The sequence below is a fragment of the Ochotona curzoniae genome, unplaced genomic scaffold (assembly GCF_017591425.1).
Source record: "Ochotona curzoniae isolate NIBS_2020 unplaced genomic scaffold, NIBS_Ocur_1.0 contig_3819, whole genome shotgun sequence".
Taxonomy (NCBI): Eukaryota; Metazoa; Chordata; class Mammalia; order Lagomorpha; family Ochotonidae; genus Ochotona; species Ochotona curzoniae.
The window spans coordinates 40,596,583-40,620,780 of record NW_024466004.1 but is presented as its reverse complement, the minus strand read 5'-3'; the positions used below and the strand labels follow the sequence as shown (position 1 = coordinate 40,620,780).

Below are 24,198 nucleotides of genomic sequence, written 5' to 3'. Positions count from 1 at the left end.
CTACTAGTTGCTTTCTCTCTCTCTCTCTTTTTTTTTTTTAAGATTTATTTATTTATTGGAAAGGTGGATATACAGAGAGGAGAGACAGAGAGGAAGATCTTCCGTCCAATGATTCACTCCCCAAGTGAGCGCAACAGCTGGTGCTGTGCCAATCCAAAGCCAGGAGCCAGGAGCCTCTTCCGGGTCTCCCACATGGGTGCAGGGTCCCAAGGCTTTGGGCCGTCCTCGACTGCTTTCCCAGGCCACAAGCAGGGAGCTGGATAGGAAGTGGAGCTGCTGGGATTAGAACCGGCACCCATATGGGATCCCGGCGCATTCAAGGCAAGGACTTTAGCTGCTAGGCCACACTGCCGGGCCCTCCATAAACTTTTTGAAGTGCTTTCTTTTATATTAAACCAGTGTCTTCCCAGGATTGGATTTAGTGCAATTATTTTTCTAATTCAGGGAATTAAGAGTGTTGCTGGTAACCTTTCTACACACAGTCCATTATGGTATTTTCTTTTTCCTTTTCTTTAAAACAAACAAGCCATAAAACAAAAAACTCACAATGCACTGATGAGTTGCAGTCTGAAATTTTTTAAACAGTGCTAGAAAGAATACTCTGGCCAGATCAGAAATACCATAGGATTTTTTTCCAATCAAAATATTTTCTTTCCCATTTTGTTAATTTCAAGTCTTAGCAACTGGTAAATTCTGAGTAAGTTCTTTAATTTTTCTCACATCTGTTAAATTGCCTTAGTGGTAATCTATTGATTAATGTTGTCTATTATGTTTACCGAGGCATTTTATTTTAATAGATGCACTGAATGGACAAAGAGCCAGGGACAGAGGGAGAATCAGTGACAGAAATATCTTCCATCCACTGGTCCTCCCCTCTGCCCCTGTCTCCCCAGTGGGTGGGATAGCCAAGGCTTGGGCAGACCCAAGTCAGAGGCCAGGAACTCCATCCGGGCTCCTTGTGGGTGGCAAGAATGCAAGTACTTGGCCATGCATTACCTGCTGCTTTCCTAGGTACATTAGCAAGAAATTGGATCACCACAGGAATAGCCAGGATGCTAAGCTGTCACTCCGACATGGAATGCCACACTTCGACCCCAATTTTTATTTCTTTTTCACCTATTTTCATTTGAAAGGTAGAGAGCCAGAGAGCTGTCCCATCTGCTGGTGGACTGCTGTTGTGCTGAGGGGAGGGGGCAGAGGTTGTAGTCCGGAAAGGGTCAGCTTTACTGTGGTCTGTAATCTTTGCTACGAAATGACAGTGACCTTTACATGAAATTCAGTGAATCATGAACGTATATCTGATCCCTACAAGGTCTCTTCTTAATTCAGATGAATTGTCCAATATTAGGATTCCATAAATTGGCCCTTTTCTATCCTGACACTCGCAAGACTCAGCCCAACTGGAACTCTGCCATAAGGGGGAATCGAGCACATGAGTGAAGAGGGCCTTTCCTGGCGCCTCGCTGTCTTACATTTTGATGACCGTTTTGTTTCCCAAATTGGTAGAGCAATCAGATCTCCATCCCATGCATTCCTACAAACTGCTTCTGTTTTTGCCCTTGGCTTCCAGGACTGCCCAAGTATCTTGGGCTGTTTCGAAATTGTCTCTCTGCTGGTCTTGTCCAGACAAAGTCTGTAGAACAAGCACATCCTTCCTGAATTTAGTAACCTAGAGTAATCTGGACTGCCCCCTTCTGGCGTGAGGGTGTAGTGACTGGTCCTGTGTATCTGCCCATCTCAGGAGCAGACAACCTAAACAGGATTGAAGAGGTACCAGAACAGGTGCCACCAGTTTACAGAACTCATTTAACATTCCTGGCTAGTGCTGTATCTGATCTTAAGGACCATTTAGAGTGCTTGAAAGCGCAGATTTCCATCCTGACCAGGGCTTGCTGTAAACTGCAATTACTTGGTCTGGGAATCTGAATTTTAAAAGAGGGTCCTAGACATTGTTTTCCCTGCAGTTGTTAAAAGGGGTAGGGAAGGGAAAGGATGAGAGAACAGGGTTGTCTCCTGGGGGAGCTTTCCTGAGTCCTCCACTACAAAACTACTAAGACAATTCAAAAAACTCATGGAAAATTGAAATGAAAAGAGATTTATTTTTATTTGAAAGGCAGGTTTTTACAGAAAAAAGGAGAGACAGGCAAGACTTTTGAAAGTTGGGCAGATTAAAAAAAAATGTATTTCGGTTCCGACGGTGTGGCCTAGCAGCTAAAGTCCTTGCTTGAACACGCCTGGATCCCATATGGGCACCGGTTCTCATCCCGGCGGCCCTGCTTTCCATCCAGCTCCCTGCTTGTGGCTTGGGAAGGCAATCGAGGACGGCCCAAAGCCTTGGGACCCTGCACCTGCGTGGGAGACCCGGAAGAGGTTCCTGGTTCCTGGCTTTGGATCAGAACAGTACCAGCTGTTGCAGCTGGGGAGTGAATCATCGGACGGAAGATCTTCCTCTCTGTCTCTCCTCCTCTCTGTATATCTGACTTTGTAATAAAAATAAATCTTTTTAAAAAAATGTATTTCCATGAACTTCTTGAAGACTCCAAAAGCATCTTCAGATATTCACAAGTACCAAATCTTACAAGGTAATGTCTTTCTCCAACCTGGCTATGTAGCTTTATTTTTTAAAATTATTTATTAATCAAACGAGTTATAAAGCAACAGAGTTATAAAGACAGTTATAAAGCAACAGAGTTATAAAGACAGAGAGAACCTCCATCTGCAGATTTACTCCGCAAATAGTTTCCACTGCCAGGGCTTGGCCAGGACAAAGCCAGAAGCTGGAATTCCATCTGGGTGGCAGAGGTCTTAGGACATCGGCTATTGCTTTCCCAGGAGCGTTTGCAGGGAAGTAGATCAAAAGTGAAGCAGCTGGGATGCGAACCGGTGCTCACAGGTGATGCTGGTGTCTTAATCCACTGTACCAGCAAGCCCTGATTGTGTAGCTTTATTGATTGATTGTAGATCTATTTATTTCATTTAAAAATCAGAGTTACGGAGAGAGAGAGAGATCTTACCTGCTGATTCACTCCCCCAGATGATCTCTCTGACCAATGCTGGGCTAAGCCGAAGCCAAGAACCAGGCGATTTGTCTGGGTCTCCCTCCTGCACAGCAGGGTCCCAAGCCATCTTCTGCTACTTTCCCAGGTCATCGGCAGGGAGCTGGATCAGAAGTGGAGCAGCCAGGACTCAAACCAGTGCTGATGTGGGATGCTGGAATTGCAGGTGGTGGCTTCACCTGCTTTGCCACAACACTGGTCTCTGATTATGTAGTTTTAAAAGAGTCACATTATTTAATCCACAATTTATTTTTTAAAAGATTTATTATTTTTGGAAAGTCAGATATACAGAGAGGAGGAGAGACAGAGAGGAAGATCTTCCATCCAATGATTCACTCCCCAAGTAGCCATAGTAGCTGGAGCTGTGCCGATCAGAAGCAAGGAGCCAGGAACTTCCTCCAGGTCTCCCACATGTGGATACTGGGTCCCAAGGCTTTTGGCCATCCTTGACTGCTTTCCCAGGCCACAAGCAGGGAGCTGGATGGGAAGTGGGGCTGCTGGGATGAGAACCAGCGACCATATAGGATACTGGCATGTTCAAAGTGAGGACTTTAGCTGCTAGGCCACGGTGCTGGGCCCTAATCCACAATTTAGATATAAACTTTTTTTTTTTTAAGATTTATTTACTTATTGGAAAGTCAGATATACACAGAGGAGGAGAGACAGAGAGGAAGATCTTCCGTCCGATGATTCACTCCCCAAGTGAGCGCAACGGCCAATGCTATGCCGGTCCAAAGCCAGGAGCCAGGAACTTCTTCCAGGTATCTCTACGGGTACAGAGTCCCAAAGCTTTGGGATGTCCTCGACTGCTTTCCCAGGCCACAAGCAGGGAGCTGGATGGGAAGTGGAGCTACCGGGATTAGAAGCAGTGCCCATATGGGATCCCAGGGCATCCAAGGCAAGGACTTTAGCTGCTAGGCCATGCCACCAGGCCCTAGATATAAACTTTTATATCTAAATAACTAAAAGTATATTTACACTAATTAGTAATTTAGGTATTTATATCTTCATTCATATTTAAGATCACAAGTTAAAGTATTTTTAAGGCCCTGCACGGTAGCCTAGTGGCTGAAGTCTTCACCTTGCATGTGCCAGGATCCCATATAGTGCTGGCTCATGTCCTAGCTGCTCTGTTTCCCTTCCAGCCCCCTGCTTGTGGGCTGGGAAGGCGGTATAGGGTGTCCCAAAGTCTTGGGACCCTGCACCCGAGTCGGAGACCCAGAATAGGCTTCTATCTTCAGATCGGCTCCATTCCAGCCATTGTGGCTACTTGGAGAGTGAATCAGCGGATGGAAGATCTTTCTCTCTGTATCTCCTTCACAATGTGAATCTGACTTTCCAATAAAAACAAATAATATATCTTTTTTTTTAAAAAAAAAGTATTTTAAAAATTACTGTGCACCAGACTCAGAGTCCTAACCAAGAAAAGAGAACAAGTCAATCAACAACCTCAGCTATCTGTTGGCAGCAAAATACTGGGCAAATGGAGACTCTAGAAGGGACTGTGTCAATCAATGGCCTCTTCAACGACCACATCGTGCTTGGAGTGGCGAGACTGGCAGCGATCCATGAATGGTGAACTATTGGAACCACTTGATCGAGTATCTCAGAGCATGCCCCACATCTGGGACTTAGGGTGGGTGGGAAACTGGGTGGGGCTTCTTCCTCTATATCCCCCTTTACCTCAGATACATGAAGGAAGCGGTATGGAAGTGATGGTCTTTCCCACTTCCCTGTAGCCCTTGAACCTTTTTTACCATAATTAAATATGTAAGGATTGTCAAAATATAATAAAAACATATATATGTATTTAAAAAAAATTGCTGTGTTGGGGCCAGAGCTGTGGCATAATAGGCTAAGCTGCTACCTGCAGTGCCAGCATCCCATGTGGGTGCCTACACAATTCTAGGCTGGTATATTTCTTTTCTTGTTTTTAAATATCTATTTTTATTTCCATTGATTCAATCCCCAAGTGGCCACAACGGCTGGAGCTGAGCTGGTCCAAAGCAGGAGCCAGGAGCCCAGAGTGAAAAGACTTTTTTTTCACTCTGTGCTTTCTAGCTGTTCAGTGAAAAAAAAGTCATTACTAAGAGCAATATTTAATCTTACTTGTCTTCTACTTTATTTGATGACTTTATAGTGAAATTTGAGATCTCATTTGGCAAACACAGCAAATTTAAGAACCAATGCTAAAGTGCTTAAAACACATATACATGCATACATACATACATATGATACAGCAAGATAAAGACACACATCACATTTGCTGTTTCACTTCCCAAGTGCCTGCCATGGCCAACTGAGCTAGCCTAAAACCAGGTGCATGGAAGTCAACCAGGATCTCCCATGTAGGAGGCAGAAAGAAGACTACTGGAGGCCCCAGCCTCTGCCTGGGGATTGGAAACAATCAGTACTGAAGTGCAGGCACTCAGCTATGGCTTGTGGATATCTGATACATTTTCTAGCCTCTAGGACAAGTATCTCCCAGAGTCTTTTAAAGCCATATCACAGAGACACAATCTTTTATATCTTGTGTAAAATAACTCCTCTCTTTGAAAGTATCTTTTTATCCTTATTTTTTGTTACAGAGTTTTGAAGGTACGTTTATGCTTAACCAGCCCATATTAGTGAACCTGTGAGTAAAACCAAAGGGGCAATGATGACAAGTGTTGCTGTGGCTTTTTCCCTGAAAAATCAACAGCCAACCAAAGTAATTGATAAGATGCTTACAATAAAGTCTGTTTATTACTTTTTCAAGGACTTTCTCTCTAAATTTTGTCTTAGGAAAACGCTGATACATTAGCCAACTCATGTAGTCATCTAAGTTATAATAGCATTGCTACTCACAACACAAGGAATCTAGTTAGCTAATGTCAGGTATTTTTAGCATGGGATTGAGACTCTTAAAATAAAATGCTATAGGACCCAACCAGTGGCCCAGCTGCTAAAGTCCTCACCTTAAATGTGCCGGGATTCCAAATGGGAGCCAGTTCTAATACAGGCAGCCCCGCTTCCCATCCAGCTCCCTGCTTGTGGCCTGGGAAAACAGTCAAGGCCCAATCATTGGATGGAAGATCTTCTTCTCTGTCTCTCTTTTTCTCTGTATAACTGGCTTTGCAATAAATAAATAAATCTTAAAAAAAAAACAGTAAAATGCTATATACATAAGGGCTCTAAGGCAAACACATAAAAAAATTGGTTGTGGTCATTTATTAATGAGAACATTATGGGAGATTTGCATTTTGTTCATATTTCACGCTTAAAGAACAAACGTGCTACTTTTATAATCAAGAAAGTATTAAGAAAAGTTCTAAATTTTGTTTTTAAAGAAATGTTATTTACTTATTTGAAAAAGTTACAAAGAGGGAGAGACAGAGAGTGAGAGAGATTCAGTGGTTCACTCTCAGGAGACAGGAAATCCACCCCCCTCCCTGGGTCCAGGGGCATAGGCCATCTTTTGCTGCTTTCCCAGGCCACGTAGTCGGTAGCAGGGTCAGAAGTGGAGCAGCAGGGACTTGAACAGGCATTCATATGGGATGCCTGCATCACAGATGGTGGCTTACCCACTATGCTAAGGTGCCAATTCCAGAAAAGTTTTAAATTGTGAAGAATAATTATCTTTTATTTTTTAAGAATAATTATCTTTTTAAAAAGATTTACTTATTTTTATTGCAAAGTCAGATATACGGAGAGGAAGATCTTCCATCTGATGATTTATTCCCCAAGTGATCACAATGGCCAGTGCCGTGCCAATCGAAGCCAAGAACCCGGAACTTCCTCCAGGTCTCCCACGTGGGTGCAGGGTCCCAGGACATTGGGCTGTCCTTGACTGCTTTCCCAAGCAACAAGCAGGGAGCTGGATGGGAAGCGTGGCTACCAGGATTAGAACTGGCATCCATATGGGATCCCAGCACATTCAAGGCGAGGACTTTAGCCATTAGGCCACAGTGCTGGGCCCAAGAATAATTATCTCTTAAATATTTTATGTGTGTTGAGAGGCGGAAAGAGACCAAACTCCCATCCCTTGGTTCACTCCCTAAATGCCCCTATGGCCAAGGCTACCCCAAGTATGCCAGGAACCTAGAAGTCATTCAAGCCTCCCCTGTGGATGGGTGGAGCCATCACCTGCTGCCTTTTGGGCCTTGGTTAGCAGGAAGCTGCAGTCAGGAGCAGCAGGGTACCAGGACATGCAAGAGCCCCAAACCAGCAGCTCAGCTGCTGAGCTTAATGCCTACTTTGAAGGATAAATATTTTAAGTTATATGATCTAAGAAAAGCACCGGGATTCCAAACGGTAGAGGAAAGGTGCTATGTGACACAGACAGCCTGATTCGTTTTAGTAAAGTGAAAAACACAGATTTCAGAGTCAGCAGCCCTTGGCTTAACACACTGTTCCTTCATGTTCTAGATAAGCCACTGGGGCTTTTCTCGAATAAGTCATGGAAGCTTTAACAACTTCCGTAAAACTGATTTCAAACAAGTTAAATCAAATCAAAGGGGAAAAAAAAAACTAGAAAAGCTTCCTGTCATCAATGTGATAAAAATAATCTGCAGGGAAGATAAGAATTTGTAGTGTGAATGAAAAGACTGAAAAGCTAGTAAAATCACATGATTTCTCTGAGTCAGAGCATAACTGCCTTCATCTGTTACGGGGGAATAACTAACCCGTGTCACTATGGGGCTGTCAGGAAGAAGACATGAGCTGCATATATCAAGTGCCTAATGCACAGTAGCTGCTAAAACAGGAAAACTCACGATATTTCCAATATGTACTTTGGACTTCTGACTACTGCCTAAGGAAAAGAGGGACTATGCAGGTTAAGGATTGTGGTTCTAAAGATTTGAAGAATCCAAAGCACTTTAAACTCCATCTTTTGTTGTCATTTTTTGTTAACTTTGGAATCTGTTTTAAGGAGGGAAAAAAACCCTATAGAATGGAAATGTACTTACTTGGTTGTGTTTTTATATGAGCGGCAGGGACAGAGACCTTCTGTCTGTTGATCCTCTCCCCAGATGTCTGCAACACACGGGCTGGCTGTGCACATGATCCAGGTGTCTCATGTGGCTGATGGGGACCTGAGCCCCGAGCCTGTACCTGCTGCTTCCCATCGTGCACATCAGCAGGAGGCTGGAATGTGAAGCAGAGGGAATGTGACATTCCAGCCTGGGATGTGGGTGACTGGGACGGACCCTCAGCTCCTCCCAGCCGCTGACCGCCTTCTTCTAAGGACACAGGACTATTTCTGATCAAACACAAACAACGGGAAAACCAGTCCCTGCCACCCAGCTGTCAGTCAAGAATCTGGTGACCTTTACATAGTTACTCATCTAAATACTGTACTCTCTGTCCCTGTTGCCTGGAGATGTTTGGAATTGGCTTTGCTCTGGCAGCAAGGGGGTAATTAAGCTTCCACTTGTGTTGTAACAACATTGTCAGAGCAGGTAACAATGACAGCAACAGCTCCATCTTGGCAGCCACCACACAGGGTGGGAAAAATCTGCTCCGGGTCGGGCAAGGTGGTGGTGACAGAAAAGGAGAATTGCAGACCTGCACTGAGAAGAAAAGCAGAGAGGCACAGAACAGCTGCAGCCAGAGGTTCACTGATGGACCGGCAGCTACAGGAGAGGTTTCCAGAACTGCTTGCCCCAGCTATTTGGAAGGACAAATATATAACAATAAAACACTAGATGTATATCAGATATAATAATAAGAATAATCATACCTGTTTCAGAGGCTGTGGGCTAGTGGGTAAAGCCACTGCCTGCAACACGGGCGTTCCATATGAGCAATGGTTCATGTCCTGGATGCTCCACTTCTAATCCAGCTCCCTGCTGGTGGCCTAGGAAGAGCAACTGAAGGATGGCCCACATGTCTGGGCACCTGCTGCCCCCCATGTGGAAGACCTAAATGAAGCTCCTTTCTCTTGAGATCATTTGGGACAGGGTCGCAGCAGATGGAAGATCTCTCCCACTTTCCATGATTCTTTCAAATGAATAAATAAACAATAGTACCTGCGTCATCACTGTGGCTATTGCATAAACCAGCGCCTTTGCAGAGCCGCAGCAGCAGACAACGGTAAGTGGTGCACTAGCTGAAGATTCAGCCCCAAGAAGGCGTGAATGAGCCAGGCAGCACGTTGGAACTTGGGTTTCATTTTTGCCATATCTTGGCCAATCTGGTTGTCAGTTTACTATTCAGAAACCATTATGGAATGGTTTAAAAGAGCCTATCTAAGTTTAGATATTCTTCACTCTCTTTTTTTTCTTTCCAATTTCACTCTACAAAGACTACTAGATGCCAAGAAATTCACTTGCAAATTGAGACTGTTACCTAAATTCACTATATGCAGACGGACTGTGGTGAACTTCAACAACAGAAATTAAGTCAATCCGAAGTTGTTTTTTTTTTTAAACTCTATATTCAGTAAAATCCTTGCCCAACCTGCTGAAGACTTATTCCACCTACAATCCCTTCCTTTCCGCTCCAGGCTGCCTCTTTCCCGGGCCCAAGGTCCTCGCGCCCCTTAGCCTTCCTGAGGCCCCAGTCCTGTTTTTCGCAAATTCAATGGAACCTCTGACTTTTTTTTTTTTTTTTCAGATGGGTTTAATTCTTTTTTAAAATCTCCCGTAACGGTGTCTTTCACCGAATCACATTATCTGAAGAGGGAAAAAAAAATCCTATAAAAATGCTCACTCATTCTCCCTGCTCCTCACCCGGCTAACGGGGTCTGCAAACCGTGCCTTCTCAGACCCGGCACGCCAGAGCGCGGGGCAGCCGGGCTGCGGGCGCTTTTGCAGCCAGAGCTCAGAACCCCCTGCGAGCTCCGGAGGGCCGAGGGGTCCCACACCTGCCCGCAGCGCGCAGGGCCGGAGCCATCGACCCCGGGGAAGGGCGGTCGGCTGCGGAGCCCGGCGCCGGGGCGCGGGAAGGACGCCGCAGCCGGCTCTTGCAGATCCCCCTGGCTCAGCTTCGCGGGGCAGGCGAGCGGCCCCGCGGAAGGACCAGGCGCCACGAAGCGGCTGCCACGTCAGGGCAACTTCACAAAACCCGGACGAGGGCGGGTGACGCAAGCCGGGCGGCCGTGGCGGGGGTGGGCCCGCGGCCAGAGCGGGACGCTGACCTCCAGCCCCGGCGCCAGGTTCAGGAAGCCCGGGCCGCCGCCGGCGCCTGGCCAGCCCTCCGGGAGGCGGGGGAGCTGCGGAGGAGGCGGCGCCTTCGCGAAGCCCGCGCCTCGCCCGCCGCGCCCGCCGCGCCCGCCTCGCCCGCCGCGCTCGCGCCCTCACCACCCCGCCCGCAGTCCGGGCTGGGCTGGGCAGCGTCTGCGGAGCTTCCCGGGGGCCGGCCCATTCGGCCAGAGCCGCGCTGAGACCTGGTCGGCGTTGGTGCGGAGAGGAGGTGGCAGCGAGCCGTGAGGCCGGGCCCGCGCCCTGCCATGGAGACCCGCTACAACCTCAAGAGTCCGGGTGAGAAGACGGGGCCGGAGGGCGATGGGCAGGCAGGGCGGAAGGATCTTGGTTTCTGGAACCTGGCCCCGCGGTCTTACGTCGGCCGCCGCTCGGGGCTCGGCTCCCGGTTTCGCGCTCTACGCGAGTCCGCCGGCTGCCGGGGAGGTGCAGGCCGCAGGGCGGGGCGTCCGGGCAGTCACCCGCTGCAGTCTCCGGGACCTGCGGACGCCCAGCGGCACGAGCTTCGGCCTTTCCTCCTCTTCGTCGCGGAGAGCTGGGGTCATCATCCCATCCGCCAGAGCAGGTGGAAAGATGATGTGGCACTGGGGTGGTGGTCCCTTCCCGTACTTGCAGCCTTAGCACCGTCGCCACCCCTCCCAAACAGCCTTAAGCTGTTTGTTCTTTAACTCTCACATATGAGGATTTGCTCGTTTAAAATCTTTTCTTTGCGGCGTTTGGTATGAATGGAAGTTCAGGCTCAGTAACTAGACCACTTAAGCAGGGAGCTAAAAAACCTGGTTGAGCCATGCACTGGAAAGCTAACTATGATTTTTGTCCAACTGTCCAAGATGCTATAGATCTCTTAGTCTCAGAGATTGTCTTTCCTGGATTCAGTATCCCTGCTTCCTTCTCAGTCGTTCACCTGCCTCCAGTTGTCTTCTGGTGCTTTAGAATGACCCTAGAAACTCCATAGGCCGGCTCTGAGTGATAAATCCTGCATTAGTGACGACTGGATCAACTCTTGCAGCTGCTTAACATTTCCTTCCATACAAGTGACTTCTCAATAGGACTCAGCTGGACTAGCATCCTGAGAATCTGATTTTGAAAAAATATTTTGGAATAGGCAAGATTCTAGAAAAGCCTGAGGACATTGAATGGAGTTGCCTTGAATGCTGTTAGACTAAGAAATGGTCCTAGGGATCACTTCCTGGCCTTTTGGCTATGATTAAATGTAGAAATGTCCTTAGGTGACAGAGTATGTAGAATTACCCATGATATTTTTTGGGGGGAGTCATAGGCTCCCTAAAAAAATCCAGCGAAAGGTATGGGCTGTAGATTCAAAACTCCCCTTCTCCCACCCACTCTGGTAAAAGCTTTTGGGGGTTGTTGGGACCATCAGAAGAAGAGCTTCATTTTTCAGGTCAGATGGTAGAGTGAATTGCTTGGGTAGTGGTAGATTGAAATAAAACCATTTGGCTAGAAACATATGGTGACTCTTTGGTCACATGATTCCTGGAGAACAGAGAAATGTTGGTAAAATGTTCAGAGAATGATGCGGGCAAGTGGTCGGGCTTGGAATTGAGAAGAAATAGGTTGTCCCAAGAGGTTGTTGTCGGAAGATGTTGCTCAGTGTTGATGGGCTGTTGTCGCTGAGATCGTGGTGAAGCCCTTGGTTCTCCCAGCTGTGACTTACTGTTAGCTGCCTGAGCTCTGGCTGACGTTCTTGTAGTTTCCTTTCTTGGGTTTCATTTCCTCAAAGGTGGTATTACTATTCTAAAAAAATAAAAATAAAAATAAATCTTTTTGACATTGATGATTTGGGGAGAAGGTGAATTAGAAGAGATACAGGATTTGCAGAGTGAAAATGCTTTTTGTTTTCTTCTCAATCCTGTAATATTTTTAGAATAATACCCATATAGAAGGAAATGCAATGTAAAGAACCTAACCCCTCCGCCCTGTGTGATGTGGGCTTGTCTTAAAAGTGTGGATGGGAAACTTAAGTAAGGACAGTACAGACAACTAGCTGGTTAGGGGTCTGAGTAATGTGGATAGTATATCTGTTCATTTCATAGGAAGGAAAACTTTGTGAATTTTTTGTTTGTTTGTTTTTTGGAATGGGCTTGTGATTGTAGGTGGAGCTCTGTGCAGGGCCATTCTAGAAGCCTCTGATGAGCCATTTGGTAGTTGTCTCTGAATGAGGCTTCCTGGTCCCTGCGTGCTTCCATTGGGGGTAAGACAGAAAGATCTTACAGTAGAAAGGAGGGAGACCTACGTAGAAAGAGTTTCCTGTGGCAGCTTTTCACAGAAGGGCTCTGAGTGGTGGCTGCTGGGAGCACGGAGGGTACCATGACCTCCACCAGGATGCAGGGAGTATCCTTTATGTGTCACTGGTGGCAACTGCATCTTTTTTTTTTTTTAAACAAGATTTGTTTTTATTTGAATAGCAGAGTTATAGGTAGAGAAGAAAAGAGAGAATCTCCCATCTGCTTCCTAAATGGCTGCAGCGGCCAGAGCTGGGCTGCTCTGAAGCCAGGATCTCCCACATTGGTGCTAGAGGCCAGGCACTTGGGCCATCCTCCACTTCTTTTCCCGGTCCACCAGCAGGGAGCTGGATCAAAGTGGAGCAGGTGGGACTCGAATTCGTGTCCATATGAAATGCCAGTCCCACAGGAGGAGGCTTGGCTTGTTACATCACAGCACTGGGCCCAGAATCTTCATCTTTGTGCCAGTCTTTATCAAACTTTAACGTTCAGCTTCAACCCTTCTCCCAAGCTATAGATACATACAATTTACAGGGATCTGAGGGTCTTTACCCAGACTTCCCATACGTTGGCCAGGGGAAGGAAACAACACAAAATTGATTTTCTCTACTTCCCCAAACTTGAACCTCACTGCAATATTCCTTATCCAGTGAATGGATAGCACTTAGGCACCGATGGGAGTCACCTTTGATTTCATGGTTCACCCCGTTTTCGAATTCTGTCATAAAGTACATAGCACACACACTCATGTGACATACAACGTGTGAACACATAGACACACATAATGTAATCAGTCACTATCACCACCAGGCCAATTAAAACAAAACAAAAAGTGATTAGATTACACTTCAAATGTCAAGTGGAAAAAGTTTCCATGACTCCCTGATAGCGTTCAGAGTAAACTGTGTGGCTTGGCGCCAGGCTGCTGGTGAGTTCACCCTTACCTTTCTCAGCAACCTCATCGCCCACCACTTGGATACTCCTTTGTATTTTTTAAAATTTATTTATTTTTATTACAAAGTCAGATATACAGAGAAGAGGAGAGACAGAGAGGACGATCTTCCGTCCGATGATTCACTCCCCTAGTGACCACAACAGCCGGTGCTGCGCCGATCTGAAGCCGGAAACCAGGAACTTCTTCTGGGTATCTCACACGGGTGCAGGGTCCCAAGGCTTTGGGTCGTCCTCGACTGCTTTCCCAGGCCACACGCAAGGAGTTGGATAGGAAATGGAGCTGTTGGGATTAGAACCGGTGCCCATATGGGATCCCGGCGCATTCAAGGTGAGGACTTTAGCTGCTAGGCCACGCTGCTAGGCCATGCCGCCGGGTCCGATTGTTTTAATGTCTTTACTCACTGTGAACTCTGGATGGGAAGTCAGTCATGGTCATTCTTCTAAAAGTCAGACATTTTTCAAGTGTTTGTTGAATCTTTTTTTTTCCTTAAGATTAATTTATTTTTATTGGAAAGTCAGATTTACAGAGAGGAGGAGAGACAAAGATCTTCCACCCGCTGGTTCACGCCCCAAGTGGCCACAGTGACCAGACTGAGCCAATCTGAAGCCAGAAGTTTCTTCTGGGTCCCACGCAGGTGCAGGGTCCCAAGGCTTTGGGCTGTCCTTGACTGGTTTCCCAGGTCACAAGCAGGGAGCAGGATGGGAAGCAGGGCTGCTGGGACATGAACCAGTGTCCATGTGGGATCTTAGCGCATGTTATGTGAGGGCTTTAGCCACTAGGCTACCATAACAGGCTTTGTTTGTTGAATCTTTTGCAGGGTTTTCCTTAGCAGGAATATCTTAAATGTTTGCTCGAGTTCCTTCACTGTAGGAGTACAAAGCGACAGTGGTGTAACACTGAGTTTACGTTCTCTGTCTGTGTCCTGTGCTTCATGTGTGCTTTGAGAATTGATGGTATCAAGATACTGTGTCCCAAGAGAAATTGATGTGTGGGAGGCAGGGACCTGTAAAGGATCTCTTTATTTCCAGCTAGATGTCAGCTTCAAGCCCCAGTGGAAATCCAGTAAGATGGCGTGGATGTATGAAGAATGCTAATGCCTGGGCAGGTGCCAGGGCTCAATATGCTTATCCTCCACCTTCAAGTGCTGGCATCCCCTATGGTTCATGTCCTGGCTGCCTCACTTCACTCATCTAGCTCCCTGCCTAGGAAAGTAGCCCAGGAGGATTGCTCAAGTTCCTGGGAGACTTCGAAGAGGCTCCTAGCTCCTGGTTTCAGATTGGCTCAGCTCCAGCAGTTGTAACCATTTGGGGAAATAACCAGTGGATGGAAAATCTATCCCTCTCTGCCTCTCCTTCTGTGTATAAATCTGACTTTCCAATAAAAATGGGTAAATCTTTAAAAAAAAAAAAAAAGAGAATGCTAATGCCTAGGCCCAAGGAGCTCAGAGTTCATACCCAAAGTGACCATGTAACCTCCATAAGAAGTAAGAACAAGGGGCCAGTGTTATGGTATGGTGGATGAGACAACCACCTATAATACCAGCATCTCATAGGGTCACCAGTTTGTGTCCCTGCTACTCTGCTTCTGACCCACTATCCTGCTAATGGCCTGGGAAATGCTCCCTGAATCTTTAGACTCCTTGCAACTCATGTGCAAGACCCAGGCCTGGCTCCCAGCTCCTGGTTTCAACCTGGCCCATGGTTGTTGTCATCTAGGGAGTGCATCAGCAGGTAGAAACTCTCTCTAATGCTGACTTTCAAATAAATCTTTTTAAAAAAAGAGAGAGAAAAAGGAAGAACTAGAGAGGGCCCGTAGGTGTCATCTCTGCCTTTCATGGGACAACTTATTTTCCCACAGTAAGGTCAGTGAAATAACCTTGCAGAACATGGTTTGGAACTGGGTGGTGAGGGGTCCTCTCTAGCTAGGTGGAAGCAAGAGAGGGGTGTATCGGGAGGAGCTACTGCACTCTCCCCTGCTTGCCAGGCAGCGCTTTGGACTTTTCCCATTCCTTAGCAGTGATTCTTCCCAGGAGCCAGGGAGCCATGTCATAAGCATGCTACATATGTCTGGGGTGTAGTTTTGAACCAGAGAGAACAATGAGAAGGCCTGTATCCCAGTCCATTGTTCACGCTAACAACTGCTGGTCTGGAGAAGAGAGAAGGGTGAAAAGGAAAGGAGTAAGAAGTGAAAAAATGACTGTCTGCCATTTGACAAATATAAGCATTGAGCCATAGTAAGGTTAGATGACTTGCTCAAGGACTTAGAACTATGAATGTCACAGTCAGATTTTCATACAGCTCTACATCCAGAGTCCCTGTTCTTTTTCACTACAACATTCCTAATATGTTATTTCTGGCCAAATCAGAGATTATGAAAACACTAGACTGTCTTACGTCCTGCTTGGCTGTGTGATTTTAGCTCTCACACAATATGTGCTGTGTGGTCTATGGGCTAAAAAACTCAACATCTGTAGTTGTTGAGCCAATGATTATTCCTTTGCAGGGTTGGTATAGATGTATTTTTATATTCACTCTTGCACTTTCATATGTATTTTGTAATGTTGAGTTATATCTATTGGGTATTTATTATTATTTTTCTTCTCTCCTGTTGAATTGAGTAGAGTGTACGGATAAAGCAGAGAAAGTGTGATGAGACTGTGGGGACGTAAAATGTAACTTCTTCAACTTCATTGTGTTCAATCATCAGATGAGAGAAAATAATCTCTTCAAAGTTTTTCATTGCTGATTGTTGCCAAACTTCATAACGGCTTCCCTGATTTTACACACACACATTTCAAGTAACATTAAATAATAAGAATGATATTTATACGATTTTGAACCTGGGGTTTCCAATCCTTGTTTCCTAGGACCCCTTCAGGAGTAAGTTAATGTGGAAGAAAAGTAAAATAGCATGTAGGCCCTTATGTGCTGCCCTGTTTAGCCAGAGCAGTTCTGTGTTATTTATTTTGCACTTTGGAGTTTTCATTAAGCTTTTCATTAAACAAAAGGTTTGATTTTTCTCATCCATTAAGTAAGTTACAGAGACAGGGGACCGTGCCAAGGAGCACTGGCATCCCACGTGGGTGCCAGTTTGAGACCCAACTGCCGTTCTTTTGATCCAGCTCCTTGCTAATGCGCCAGGGAAAATGACAGCAGTTGGCCAAGTCCTTGGACCCCTGCACCCGTGTGTGAGAGCTGGATGAAACTTCTGGATTCTAGCCAAGGCCTGGCCTAGCTCTGACCCTTGTGACCATTTGGGGATTGAGCCGGCAGATGCAAGACTTCTCTTTCTCTCTTTATGACTCTGTTTGGGGAAGGTGGAAAATGCCGGACTGGGACACATCACCTCAACTTCCAGGCAGAGGTAGAATGGGATACAGATTGCCCAGGGAAGGGAATCTGGGGACGTGTTGGAGTGGAAGTGGCTGAGGGCATGTTTGACACGGGAGGAAGGACTTCTGGGGGCGTCCATGGACTAGACTATTACACTCACAGGTAGGTGAGGGAGCTGAGATGGTGGTTTAGAGGGGAAACTGGAGAGTCTGTCTGGATCAGGCCAAGGCACCTGCCCATGTGGGAGACCTGTGTTGGGCCAAGTGGCATTGCATGCTGGTGCATGCAGAAGCTGGGACTGTGAGTAGGCTGTGCCAGACTGGATCAGAGCACCTTTCCGCATGAGCAAGATCTGGCACTGGGAACAGGCCCAGTAGGGGAACTCTTGACCTGCTAGACTGTAGCTTCCACTATGAATATGAGTGCTGGGGCTGTGGGTGGACTGGGCTGGGCAAGGCTGCCATACCCATTGGCATGCATTTGGGCTTACTTTGGGGGATGAGCCAGACTGAGTTAGGCTCCAACATCTGCTGGTACTCATGAGAGTCAGAATGGATAAGGGACAGAACAGGTTAGGCTATGGCAGCTGCTGGGTTATATGCAAGTCAGGTCTGAGGTGGGCAGGCTGGGCTAAGCTGTAGCACCCACTGGTGAGAGGCAGAAGCTAGGGTCCTGTGGAGGGGCGTCACCATTCACCGATTATGAACTCCAGAAGCACATTTTTAAAAAGGGGCAGTCGGACTGTCTTCTTGCTGAGTGTCTAGGTTTTGTCATCTAGAAAGTGGAGATCAAAATCATACTTATCTAATATTTTGAGAATTGAATTAACAGCATGTAAATGCCACCACTTGGAAATATGTATAAGTACTTATTATTTTAAAATGGAGTCATCCCTCTATACCTGATTCAAGGCGTGACCCTTTGAAGTGCCTTGTTTCTGACCCTTGCATCCCATGTAGTTGTTAGTTACCCTCTACTTGAGCTGACACTGTACATGTCTGAGCTGCGCGTTTGCCTTTGAAGTAGCAGATTTTTCATTAAGCTTGTTGGTCTGTCTTAATCACTCAGGAAAGTGTATTTTAAATGTTTCTAATTTATGCGCTTTATTTTAGCTGTTAAACGATTAATGAAAGAAGCAGCGGAGCTAAAAGATCCAACAGATCATTACCACGCACAGCCCTTAGAGGTTAGTTTCCTTTTTTTCCCCCACATATATTTTAAGACTTTAAAACACATTTCTAAAAATTGTTTTGCTTTTTTGTTGCTTTGAGCCATTATAGATGTGTTTGATATAGTTTACTGGTACATTTTATTTCCTGTGGTTCATGTGTATTTTGCTGTTCATTTACTTTCAAAGGAACAGATTCTGGTCCATTGACAAGGGTTCTCAATGCTAAGGTGGTGTTAGGTCTTGATTTTGGGTGTGAGGGTGGAATTTGGAAGCCCCAGGCACATTCAGGTCTGAGGTTTTGTGCAGATGTCTTTTCCTCTCTTGAGTCTTCTCATCTATAAAAGGAGATAATTTAAATTGGTTTCATGGTAATAGTGAGAATAAAGTTGTAAGAATGTATGTGCAAGTATTTTACAAGTTAGAAACTACTTGTTAATTGTAAGATGACATTAGCAGCAAATGTGTTAAAGTTAATCTGAATTATATGTTAATTTAAATCCTTTCAAAAATTTATTTCCAGTTAATCAATCTGATTTGTGAATACATAACAACACTCAGATTTTGTTGTTTGAAAAGCAGAGAGCTAGACAAAAAGAGACACAAATCTTCCCTCCCTTGGTTGACTTCCCAAATGCCCACAATAAAGTGAGGCTAGATCAGGCCAAAGCCAGGAACCTGGAACTCATTCCAGGACTCTCTTGTGGCTGGCAGGGACCCAACTCCCTGAGCCATGACCCTGCTGCCCAGGGTGCCCATCTGCAGGAAGCTGGGGTGAGAAGTGGAGCTGAGACTTGGAGATGGGTTCTAGGTGTCCCAAAAGACATCTTTGTTTTAAATAATAAATTCATTTTCTTTTTGATGATGTTTACATAGTTGAGAGGGAGACATGCCCATGTGGACCACCGATTAGGGTGGGGAATGTTGAGGGATGGGGGAAAGTGGAGGAGACAACTGTTTCCAGTTTCCTTTCTCCTGGTATCTGGTTAAAGTGGAGAGACAAGGGTAGAGGGCCTCTCCCTGCAATGCATCAGTTCCCATGTCATCCCAGGGTCCCCGATGTGGAGCATGTTCCAAATACTGCTTAAGAGATTTTGATAGTTCTGAGATGCTGTTGATTTTGTTGATCCAAGTTTGAAGAAATCCTTCCAAGGTCCATTTTCTGACGTAGTCCACCTTAGAGTCTCGATTTTTCCTGATACTTGCTGTCAAATCTTGTGCAGGAGTTGTCCAACTTGTTCTGCCTTCCATGGTACTGGACGTCCTCTGCAGGCCTCAATGAACTGGTTGTCATATCCTCCCTGAGAATGCCTACTGCACAGGCCTCAGCATGCCTGTGCGTGCTGTCACTGTCCTCTGAGCATGCCTACTGCCCAGGCCTCAGCAACTATGGAGACCCAGTTCTGACACATGCACTCTACCGTCAGACCACAGATCCTGTGATTTTTCTTTCTTTTTTTTTTTTTTTTTAAGATTTATTAATTTATTGGAAAGGCAGATATACAGAGAACAGAGACAGAGAGGAAGATCTTCTGTCCGATGATTCACTCCCCAAGTGAGCACAATGGCTGGTGCTGTGTCGATCCAAAGCCAGGATCCAGGTACTTCTTCCGGGTATCCCACATGGGTGCAGGGTCCCAAAGCTTTGGGCTGTCCTCAACTGCTTTCCCAGGCCACAAGCAGGGAGCTGGATGGGAAGTGGAGCTACCGGGATTAGAACCGGTGCCCATATGGGATCCCAGGGCATTCAAGGCAAGGACTTAAGCTGCTAGGCCACGCCGCCGGCCCGATCCTGTGATTTTTCCTGTGTTTGGAGTTCTGAGTCCAGTGATCTACTTGGGGAATCCACAGAGAAACCTTACCAGAGATTATTCCAGCCTGACTCTTGTGTGTGCTAGCCAGGATGAGGTCTGGCTCACTCCAACACCACATCAGCATGGCCCCCACCCTATCCTGGCTCCTTCACATGTTAGTATGCTATGGTTTGGCCTGGCCTGACCAACACCCAGCCCTGACTCATGTGCTCACCATTAGAGTGATGGCCCACCAGGGGAGTTCTCCAAGTTCCTCTGCTAGGCCCACTCTCATACCGAGATCTCTTGCCCTTAACTGGCATAGTCTGACCTCAGTGTCAACCTTTGTGTGTGCCGGTGATTGTTGTGGCCTAGCCTGTCTCAAACCCAATTCTTGGGTGTTCTTGTGGATGATACAGCCTGGACCATACTGCCTGTTCCTAACCCCAGTACCCACGAGTGTTGGTGAGTTCCATGGTCATGCCTAGCTCAGCTCATCACCACCCTCAGCCTCGAGCAAACCAGCTGGTATGGCAGTCCTACAGGGGTGAGCCCATGATCCCCTACAAATCTGCTTCCAGACCCAGTTCTCTCATGAGCTGGTTAGTGTCATGGCCTAGCCTAACATGGTTCATTCCCTGCCCCGATTCTGACTGGCAGGTACTGTGGTTGAGTCCTGCCATAGCTTTCACATGTGCTTATAGGCAGTGGTTGATACCAACAATCCCAACTCAGGTCTCTCACGTGAATGAGTATATCGGTTTGGCCTTAGAAGGTCCTCCAGTTTCCCACCTTTAAACCATGTATGTCAATGCCCTTGTTCACCTGCAAGTGCAGCAGTAGCCTGGTTGGTGAAGTCCCCCAGAAGTCACTCCTCACCTGTCACGTTCTCCTTCAGCAGTCCTCCTTCCCACATAGCTCCAGATCTGCTTCCCGTTATAATCCACAACCCTCCATGCCCTCGAGAGCACAGATTCCTAACCCCAGTCCTCTGGTGGTATTCATGCTGCCTTTGGGCCCTGCTTGCCCTGCCCATTCAGGGCCCACATGCACTTGTGCGTGGGTCCCTAGACCCTGTCTGCTGGCATGCCAGTGTCTGCCCCCCCACGTACAGAATAGGCAACTACACTGGCAACTCTGGTATAGTTAACACAAATTTGGCATTAACCAGGCCCAGGATGCCCGCCAGCTATTAGCTGATTTTCTCCCAGCAGTGTAACACTTGCCTAGGTAGAGTAAAACCTAGGCGGTTGCCCACAGCTGGGTATCTTAACTGCTGAGCTTAATGCCACCCGCTTGGAAACCTAATGTATTTGCTTGAAAAAGACTTTAATTCTTATGACACAGGAAAGCTAGGTTAAGCAGCTTTATTTTCAGCTTTTATTTATTTATGTATGGCTTTTATCCTTGAGACAGTCTGTATATTAAAAACTGTTCTAACAATAATAAAGCATTTAATTTTTCTTCCTCAATACAATTATTTCTGATAATCATATTGGTAAAAGTAACCTCACTTTGTAGTGTTACTGACTCCTTGTGGACTGTTGTTTTTGTTCAGGACAACCTTTTCGAATGGCACTTCACAGTCCGGGGGCCTCCAGATTCTGATTTTGACGGAGGAGTTTATCATGGACGAATTGTGCTGCCGCCAGAGTATCCCATGAAACCTCCAAGTATTATTCTCCTAACGGTAAGGATGCTTGGCTCTTTGGAACACTTATTGATCAACCCCTTTTGCTGGCTGGAAAGAATAGTCAGGACACACATTTTCATCGAAAAGTAAGTAAAACATTGTGATTTTTTTTCTTTTTTTTTTTAAAGATTTATTAATTTATTGAAAAGTCAGATATACAGAGAGGAGGAGAGACAGAGAGGAAGATCTTCTGTCCGATGAATCACTCCCCAAGTGAGCGCAACGGCCAATGCTGTGCCGATCCAAAGCCAGGATCCAGGACCTTCTTCCGGGTATCCCACATGGGTGCAGGTCTCAAGGCTTTGGGCTGTCCTCAACTGCTTTCCCAGGCCACAAGCAGGGAGCTGGATGGGAAGTGGAGCTGCCGGGATTAGGACTGGTGCCCATATGGGATCCCAGGGCATTCAAGGTGAGGGCTTTAGCTGCTAGGCCTTGCCGCCAGGCCCGTGATTTTTTTTTTTTTAATTCTTCAGATCCTGGGACTATAATTTTCCCTCCCCAAATAATTTCTGGGAAGCTGATGCCTCTTAGATGGGCTAATGATACCAGTGGATGGATTGTTAGGATTCAGTGAATTAAGGTGTACAAAATGCTGGGCACAGTGTGTGGCACGTGGTTAATTCTCAGGGGTAATGTTATCGTACTTTGTAGTTACATCATCTTCAACTTCCCGCCTTTCCTACATTCTTCTCTTTACTTCCTTTATCTTTATAGTGACAATAACAGTACTTCCCTCATTGGATTGATATGGGATTACCAGTGCTAGTTTCTTTTTAAAAGATTTATTTATTTATTTATTTTTAAAAGGCAGATTTTATAGAGGAGAGAAAGAAAAGGTCTTCTACCTGCTGTTTCACTCCCCAAATGACTGCAATGGCTGGAGCTAAGCTCATCTGAAGCTGGGAGTTAGTTGCTTCTTCTGGGTCTCCCAAGTGGGAGCAGGTGCCCAAGGCCCAAGGCCATCCTCCATTGCTTTCCCAGGCTCTAAGAAGAGAGGTAGATGAGAAGTGGAGCAGCCAGAACATAAACCGGCAGCCAGATGACATGGCAGGTGGAGGATTAGTGTGCCCCACCACAGCGCCAGCCCCACATGCTAATTTCTTATTATTGATGATGTTTGCATAGTTGAGAGGAATGCATGCCCTTCTGGACCACCGACTAGGGTGGGGAGGGTTGAGGAATAGGGGAAAGTTCTATGTCAGATTTTTCTTACCATCTTTACAGATCTTTTCTTCATGTGAATGATAACTTTTGATCCAGTTTCTCTTGTGAAGATTTCCTTTAATTATCTGCTGGCCTTGCAGAAACAAAGAAACCCATAAAAGTTTTTCTGGAAAAAACGAAAACTCTTTGTGCATTCTAGCACTTCAGAGCTGTCACTGTTTTCCTCTTGGATAACCTCTGTGCACCCTTCTGTGGTTTGCTCTGTTGCAGTCTGACTCGCACTCTAGCATGGTTGAAATGCTCCCACACCGTCTCAGTCCCACAGCCTTTCTCCATCTTCATTCTGTTGTGTTTGCTTTAAACATGCAATGGGGTAGCTAATGGTAAAACAAGATGATTTCACGTTGAGTACGAAACTCAGGCTCCTTTTTACCTGGACTTGACGTATTGTGAAGAGTATCATCGTAGAGCCAGTTAACCTGGATTCTGACCAGGACTCTTTCCATTCTGGTGCAGGCAGACTACACAATATTTTTGAGATTCCGTTTCTCATCTGCCAAAAGGAACGTTGTATGAAGTGCAGATCCTCACACTGTAAAGTTCCTCTGTGGACTCCTGGAAGAGCTTAGCCAGGATTGGATGTTCCTGAGGATTGCGCCTGTGGGCAGGCAGGCTGGAGCAGATCCTGGAGGCACCCTGTCCTACCACGATAAAGTGGACAGCCAGGCAGCCTGGGGGTGGGAATGCTGGTGGATGGGGAACGTTGGTGGAGGTGGGAGGTGGCAGCGCCTTTTGATCAGTGAATAGAGAGATAACTCAGTGGTTAAAGCCATGGGATGGTCACATTGAACGCACTGGCTGAGAACCAGCCCTGCCCTCTTGATATTCAGTATTGGACTCTAGTTCCGATTCTTTCACGAAGTCTTCCTCAACTTTTTTTAAAAAAAGATTTATTTGGACCCAGCACAGTGGCCTAGCGGCTGAAGTCCTCGCCTTGAACACGCCAGGATCCCATATGGGTGCCGGTTCTCATCCTTGGCAGCTCCACTTCCCATCCAGCTCCCTGCGTATGGCCTGGGAAAGCAGTCGAGGACAGCCCTTGGGACCCTGAGCCCATGTATGAGACCTGGAGGAAGTCCTTTTGTAATAAAAAAATAAATAAAAATCTTTAAAAAATTATTTTTATTGAAAGTCAGATATACAGAGAGGAGGACAGAAAGAGAGGAAAGATCTTCTGTCTGATGATTCACTCCCCAAGTAGCTGCAATGGCTGGAGCTGTGCTGATCCAATACCAGGAGCCAGGAGCCTCTTCCAGGTTTCCCACACAGGTGCAGGGTCCCAAAGCCTTGGGCCATCCTCGACTGCTTTCCCAGACCACAAGTAGGGAGCTGGATGGGAAGCAGGGCTGCCAGGATTAGAACTGGTGCCAATATGGGATTCAGGCATATACAAGGCGAGGAACCTAGCTGCTAGGTTACTGCGCCGGGCCTGTTCCTCAACTTCTATTGAATAAATACTTGTTAAACATAGGTCCTTACTGGTCTTGTGCGTGCAGAGTGACTAAATCAGTCTCTGCCCATATAGCACTTACATTCTAACTTCATCTCTT

The 24,198-nt window shown here is 46.3% G+C and overlaps 1 protein-coding gene across 2 annotated transcripts in view; it reads left to right on the top strand.

Moving 5' to 3' along the window:
* The first annotated feature begins 10,323 nt into the window (after positions 1–10,323).
* The window catches only part of UBE2J1 (ubiquitin conjugating enzyme E2 J1), a 28,570-nt gene continuing 14,695 nt past the window's right edge, over positions 10,324–24,198 (top strand). For both annotated transcript variants that reach the window (XM_040983765.1, XM_040983764.1), the window contains exons 1-3: positions 10,324–10,519; positions 17,883–17,956; positions 21,290–21,421. In XM_040983765.1, coding sequence (XP_040839699.1) covers positions 10,489–10,519; positions 17,883–17,956; positions 21,290–21,421 — 237 coding nt within the window. In that variant the 5' untranslated portion in view covers positions 10,324–10,488. The remainder of the gene's footprint in view (positions 10,520–17,882; positions 17,957–21,289; positions 21,422–24,198) is intronic.